This window comes from Seriola lalandi, unplaced genomic scaffold (genome assembly GCF_002814215.2).
Source record: "Seriola lalandi dorsalis isolate HSWRI2012SDOR001 ecotype SW California unplaced genomic scaffold, Sedor1 jcf7180002054590, whole genome shotgun sequence".
Lineage (NCBI taxonomy): Eukaryota > Metazoa > Chordata > Actinopteri > Carangiformes > Carangidae > Seriola > Seriola lalandi.
In genome coordinates this window covers 8167-15173 of record NW_019525143.1, presented here as the reverse complement: position 1 = coordinate 15173, position 7007 = coordinate 8167, and the positions used below count along the sequence as shown (strand labels likewise).

Genomic DNA, 7007 nt, shown 5'->3' with positions numbered 1-7007 from the left:
AAAGCAAAACAGGTGGACATGACTGGGATGAGTGGGATAGCTCCAGTGGCCCAACCACTGAGCCCCCTGTGTGTGTGTGTGTGTGTGTGTGTGTGTGTGTGTGTGTGTGTGTGTGTGTGTGTGTGTGTGTGTGCGCGTGCACGCTGCAGTCATCCAGTGACAGACTGGACTAATGGGCTGTGAAGTGCTGAAGCAGGCCACTGAGAGCCAAACCACATACTGTACTCTACACACACACATACACACACACACACGCACACACCATCATCATCTTCATTGTCATTATCACCTGATACCTGCATGAGAGGAAGGACAGATTTCACAACACTGACATGATGTTTGAGTCACACACACAACATGTCTGACACACACACACACACACACACACACACACACACACACACACTTTACATGATGTCATAAACATGACAGTAACAGCAGGAAGTCGGAGGAAAAACATTTTTTAATTTGAATTTTTCTGATCAAACTGTTGAAACGTGGCTCAGGTCTGACGGTTCCATCCTCTCGATGTGCTTCACAAAGTGAGTGGATGATGAAGATGTTCAGTCTGTTTAATATCTGCTCACGTGGCGCCATCCTGTGGCAGAAACATGCGCTGCAGCCATTTTACTTTGAAGGTTTAAAGTTCTTAATTAATTCTTGTGAACGTTAAACAGGTTTGTAGAGTGAAGTTGCTTCTCTGTCGTGTTTCCTTACGAGTCTGGAACATGTTTTTTCATGTGTAATGATAATAATTATAACAGCTTTATTGATATAGCGCCTTTAAAAACAGGTTGCAAAATGCTCTGACAAACGAATTAAAAGCAAGACAGAAATAAGGCGGAGCTACAGAGGGAGGACAAACAATATAATTCAATATAATAAGGACAATTAGAGGGACGAGATGTCGTATAAACACACACACATGCGAACACAGTAGAAGCAGTAAAAACAACAGCACTGTGCAGAGGTTTTAGGCATTTAAAGTAAATGAGGATACTTTAAAAAATAATGTCATAATTCATTTTAATTTATCAGTAAAGAGAAAATAAAAAACCCCCTCTGCCTTTAAAGCAGCACCAGTTCTCCTCGTTCACCTGCTCGCAGTTCTTCAGGGGTCCAGACCATCTGCTGCAGGACTCCCTGTTCCTCTGAGGAGGGTCTTTATGAATACATTTATATAGAAATATTAATAAACTTCACTTGCTTTACTTCCTGACTCTGTGTGTTTGGACTCGTTTGGACCAATCAGACGCTTCCTGATGGAGAAGAATCTAAACATATGAACTTTTTTTTGTTTCACAGTTCTGTATAAAACATGAAATATTTTTTTCACCTTTTTACGTTCATCAGAACACGTCCCCGTGTTTCGCCTTGAGCTCTAACTAAACGTGTCAGGTGCGTTCACTGCCTCACAAAACAATTGTAAAACTGATTTCTCTTAAAAGTTTGAACCCTGTGTTGTTTACATCCTCCTCCTCCTCCTCCTCCTCCTCCTCCTCCTCTTCCTCTCTGCCCTCGATGGCACATTTTGTTGTATCGTGGAGCATCACTGCCACCTGTTGATCAGTGGCATCATGTGAAGCCACTGACCAAAGTTTTTAAAACAAGGTACAAAAAAAAGATAGATAGATGGATATATACTTTATTTAAGCCCTGGGGGAAATTCAGGTGTCCAGTAGCTCATTAGTAATAATAATGATTATAATAGTGAATAATAAATAATGAACAAGAGGTCACAGACTCTGCAGGGAACTACAAACACTCACCACTTCAATACTTGTCTTCATATAAAGGAAGAAAATATCATGATGATTGTTATTATTGAACATACAGGAGTTTGTGGGAGGAAGGAACAGATGTTTTACTCCAGATGTTTGTGTGTTGACACGCCTCTTTTCTTCTTCTTCTTCTTCTGTCCAGACGCTGCGTAAGAAGGGTTTAAACGGCTGCGACAGCCCCGACATCGAGGCCGACGACTCCGCGGGCCAGAGCCCGGAGTCCGAGGACAAGTACCGCAAGATCAACGAGGACATCGACCTGATGATCAACAGACAGAGACTCTGCGTAAGTTCACAGCTGCTTCGTGTTCATGGCTTCAGGTGTCGGCGGCGTCTTGTGTTAACCAGTAGTGTTCACTGTCCAGCAGGGTCTGCCCCCCTCCAACTACGACATGGGGGTGTCCATCCCAGGCAGCAACACCAGCGGACTCCTGTACTCCCACCCTGGAATAGGGGGCGGTCTGAGTAACCACAACCTGCTGCCCATCTCTCACACACACCCCTCCCTGCAGAGAAACAGCATGTCCCCTCAGCGGCCCTCCAGCACTGGGAATGCAGGTGTGTGTGTGTGTGTGTGTGTGTGTGTGTGTGTGTGTGTGTGACGTCTGATGTCTGACGGTGTGTTTTCTGTCTGTAGGACTGATGGGTTCAGAGCTGACTGTGGTCTCCAGTGTGGGTGAGTTCCTCCGGTCACTGTCACTATTTTCATATTCAGAGTCATGATCCAGTTAACAAACTCATTTATTCAATAATTGATCAATGACACTTTAATTAATTAAACAAAAAAGTCTCTGGTTCCAGTTTCTTAAATGTCAGGATTTATAACTGTTGTTGGATCGTTGGTCGTCACCCTGGACTTTATTATTATAATTATAATTCCTCTGACATTTTATAGATCAAACGATTAATTGCGAAACTAATCAGCAGAGCGATCAATAAAATATTGACGACAGAGAAATAATTTGATAAAATATGAAGAAAATAATAAAAAATCACAAAAAAGTAAGAACAAAAGGATAAAAACTGACAAAGTAACAGCAATAAATATACCATGATAAATAACATTTAATTAATAAAACTAAAAACATGAAATGAATAAATGAGATATTAGTGTATTATAATAAAAGCTGTATTTCCACTCGTGTCCCTCCCCAGGAAACGGCAGCTACAGCGGCCACTGCCCCTCCCCCGGCCTCCTGTCTCCTGGAGGAGTCTCCAAAAACCTGCAGGACAAGAGTCCTCCTCAGATGAGCATGAGCCGCAAGCCCGACCTCCGGACCCTGATGCCCCCCTCCAACAAGTGCAACAACATGCCGACTATAGTGAGTGTCTCTGCCGCTCCAGCTTTTATTTCATGTCACTTTGATTGTGTTGATTTCTGTCGTTATGAATCGTGGAATAATTTGAGTTTGTGTTTTAATGCTGCTCTGCAGTGTGAGGACTTTGATTTTATGTTGGTAAGTAGAAGCTGTTAAATCTGGTGTTGTTCAGTGTTGAATGACCTTCACTATGTTACAGATTTTATGCATCTTATAATTCAACATTTTGCACCAACAGAAACAAAGACAAAGGTTTTGATAAAGTACTTTCTTTTCTGGTTTGAGGAGCTGTTGTTGTTTCCCTCTGTCTCCTGCCGAACTCCCTCCCTGTGTTTAAGTTTGAGTGACAAATCTTTTGTTATGGTACAAACAATAAGCTAACGTATGTGGACACACGTGCAGGAAACAGGAGCTGGTTTCATCAAGAATTCCCTGTAAAAAAAAAAAAAAAAACAGTATTCAACAGTTTGTAGTTCTTCTGTTCAAACCCACACAGCTCAAATTTAGCAGTAAACTAAAATCCCCAAAGAAATTATCCGTCTGAATTCAGAGGGAAATGTGTCAAAATGATGCACAAGACATTCAGACATGGAGTTTTAGGTTTGAAGCGTCACTCAAACATCATGAAGCTTCATTAAGAGCTGGAACCAGCTGATAGAGAGTTTATACAGTCGGATTCCTCAGCTGGAACGTAACTACGTTCATTTACTCAAGTGTTATTTAAAGCTCCTCCAGTGTAAAGGTCTGTGTCCATGTGTAGTGTGATTATAGATCAGCTCTAGCTTCTATATTAATACTGTGAAAGTATCAAAGCCTCAGTCCACAGAGAAATGCACACAGCCTGTATTCAGAAACTGAGCCTTAAAACCAGCCGTCAGGACTTCTGGAACTTTGTGATGTCACAACAAAGCAGTCACCAAGCCCCGCCCACCTGGACCCACCATCCAAACCTTGCAGGATTTGGTTTCTCTGAGTGTTTTTACCTGAAATCTGCTTTATTTTTATTGGATCACTCAGAAAACAGTCAGCCAATCAGAAGAGAGGCTCAGAGCCTCCTCTCCTCTGATTGGCTCACAGACCTGTTGTTACTAGAGCTCCAGAGAGAAGCCTGAGAGAGGAGATGTAAAACTACACTGAGATGGTTTCTGGATCTTATAGATGTTCCTGTTCTTTGTTTCTGCAGAACCAGAGAATAAATCACTCTCAGACCGCTCAGACGCTGTCGACTCCCTCCGTCTCCATCGCTGCTCCGACTCTACCTGGGCAGGGGATGGGCGGGTACCCGTCGACGCTCAGCTCTTCTTATGGCACAGGTGAGTCTCACAGACAGGAAGCTGCTGCAGACGGGGAGCCGCCTCGTACAGGATCCAGTTAACGAGGAGGATTTTCTCTGTGTGTTTCCCTCAGAGTTCTGCCTGGGGACCGACCTGTCCTCTCTGTCTGGATTCGGAGGCTCTGGTCTGGGATCAGTGACGAGCTGGCAGCACCAGCAGATCCAGAACCTGCAGCACCCAGCACTCGGACACATGGGGTGAGCGCCTGTGACAAACACTATAGAGTAGAAAAGAATTCAACACTGCAGAATGAAAACGTCTTATTGAACCTGCTCTTTATATAAATCACATATTTTAAGTAAATCAGCCAAACGTTTTCCCTCCTTTTTGTCCTCCTGATCACAGCTTCTCATATTTGTTTGTTCATTCAACATTACAAAGTGGTCTAGACATTTTCCCTCCAGCTGAGCCATGAATCCACCGCTGTAACTGAACTACAAGGACTTTTCACATTCGTCCTCATTCTTCATTTTCTTTCAATTTTATTGGTTCTCTCTCATTTTATAATCAAAATAATTCGTTTTTTTTAAACTAGTGCAGTCTCTAAATGTATGTCTTTATTTCGGGATCCCCGTTAGCTACACACAGTGGTTGTTGAGCTTCCTGGCGTCCAACACACAGAAAGAACAAATAAAACAATTATTAAAATCAAACAAAACAAAAAAACACTGAACAAATCAAATGCAGATAATAACTAAAATAACTTTAGACGTAAAATAATAAACAACAGGAACTCAAGAAGTTCAGGAGCCTTTAACTTGATAAACAGCTGGAAACACTGATGTACGCTCTGATTTCCAACATGGCCGCCGTCAGGTGATCCATTATAAACTGTAGTGAGTTCAGTTTAATGTCACTGTCGCCTCGTTTGAATAAAGTTTTCTGGACGAAGTCGCCCAGGACTTCAGTGTCAGATCCGTGAAGTGTGAGGATAAATCTTTCAGGTTAATCAATGATCAGGATTGATAAACCCTCAGTGTTGAGCCGGGTTGAGACTCCTCCCTCTTTTCTTACAGGAACTTGTGTCAGAACTCGAACCTGAACCTCCCCTCCGCCCATCAGAACCTGCACATCAAGTCCGAGCCAGCCTCTCCCCCCAGAGACCGGGGCGTCGGCATGGTCGGCGCAGGAGTACTCGGAGGGGGCGTGACCACAGCCGGATACTCCGCCTCTGGCCGGGGTCCCAACGACGCGGGCCGCTCCCCCGGCGACAGCGCGTCCAGCTGCGGGAGCTCGTACGAGGGCAGCGAGGACCGCGAGGATCACCACTGCAACGACAGCTTCCTCCTGCGACCCCTGTCCGGTCAGGACGAGCGCCACAGCCCGTCGGTCAAACGCATGAGGCTATCGGAGGGGTGGGCGACATGATGGGGGGCGGGTCCACGAGCAGAGGGGAAGGGATGTTAGGAAAGTTACCTTATAGTGTTATTATTATTATTATTATCATCATATTCTTCTTGTACTGAGTGGGTGTGCTATATGTGTAATGGTAACATGTACGTGAGGGGGGGCCGTGTCGCTGATACAGTGACGCTCTGCTGTATTTACTACATGTACTGTAGCGAGACTCGTACACTAGGGGACGACTCCTGGAGACCGGGACCCGAGTCCAAACCTGGAAGAGATGAAAACTCAAAACTGAGTCAAAAAAATCTCAGTAAAAAGGAGAATTTAGGAGTTTTGATAATGAATGAATCTTCGTCTTATTAACGTTTGTTGATATCAGTCGTGTGTTGTTACGAACTGTGAGAAACAGGAAACGCTAACAGCGACGCAGTTATCTCCGAAACATCCAGAGGCAGAACACAGCCGCAAAAAACACGTCTGCAGTGCAGTGAAGGAATAATAAGAGTTAGATAAGATCCATATCACCCGTAACTGAATATGAAGCTACAGAGGCCAGTTAGCTTAGCTTAGCTTAGCTTAGCTTAGCATAAAGATTGGAAACGGGGGGAAACTGTTAGCTTGGTTCTGTCTGAAAGTAACAAAATCCCCCTAACGACAACCCTAACAAACACAAATTAACACAGTTATTTCTCGTCCATTTAATCTGACAAAAAGTAAAATATAAAAATAGGTTTTGTGTAAGTGGAAAAAGATCAGATTTTAAAAAAACAAAACAAATCACATGTCCCTAAATAAAACTGGCACGACGAGAAACAAAGTCCAGCTGGAAATGATCGTTTCATCTTATTGTAATGATTTAAACTCAACAGTAAACCTGTTAAAGCTATGTTTTATTTTGAAAGGATTAACACGTGATGTTTATCCTGCATCAGATAAACAGACGTCCCAAACAGCAGGTGTGACGTTAACAGTCATCACCTCTCGCACGCTGCAGTAATTTGTAGCGTATAAAATCCTGAACAGAATGCATGATGGGTAATATTCATCATCATTTGAAGCTTTTTATATTTTTACTGAGATGTTTTTGACACATGTTCTCAGGCTTGTTTCTCAGCGGTCTGATGGTCCAGGAGTCGTTCACATGAACATGTACTGAAGAGGCTGGAGGGGTCGTTGGTTGTTGTACATGTGATGTTTGTTTTGTGTGTGTTCTTGGGGGGGGGGGG

The 7007-nt window shown here is 43.5% G+C and overlaps 1 protein-coding gene across 2 annotated transcripts in view; it reads left to right on the top strand.

Annotated features, from left to right (window-relative positions):
• The window catches only part of LOC111664458 (myocyte-specific enhancer factor 2C-like), a 29676-nt gene extending 22678 nt beyond the window's left edge, over positions 1-6998 (top strand). The window contains exons 5-11 of one of the 2 annotated variants that reach the window (XM_023419042.2): positions 1924-2067; positions 2150-2339; positions 2419-2457; positions 2937-3103; positions 4284-4413; positions 4508-4631; positions 5451-6998. In XM_023419042.2, the coding sequence (XP_023274810.1) occupies positions 1924-2067; positions 2150-2339; positions 2419-2457; positions 2937-3103; positions 4284-4413; positions 4508-4631; positions 5451-5802 (1146 nt within the window). In that variant the 3' untranslated portion in view covers positions 5803-6998. Of the gene's footprint in view, positions 1-1923; positions 2068-2146; positions 2340-2418; positions 2458-2936; positions 3104-4283; positions 4414-4507; positions 4632-5450 lie in introns of both variants that reach the window. The other variant, XM_023419041.2, reaches the window with a different exon arrangement.
• Positions 6999-7007: the final 9 nt, after the last annotated feature.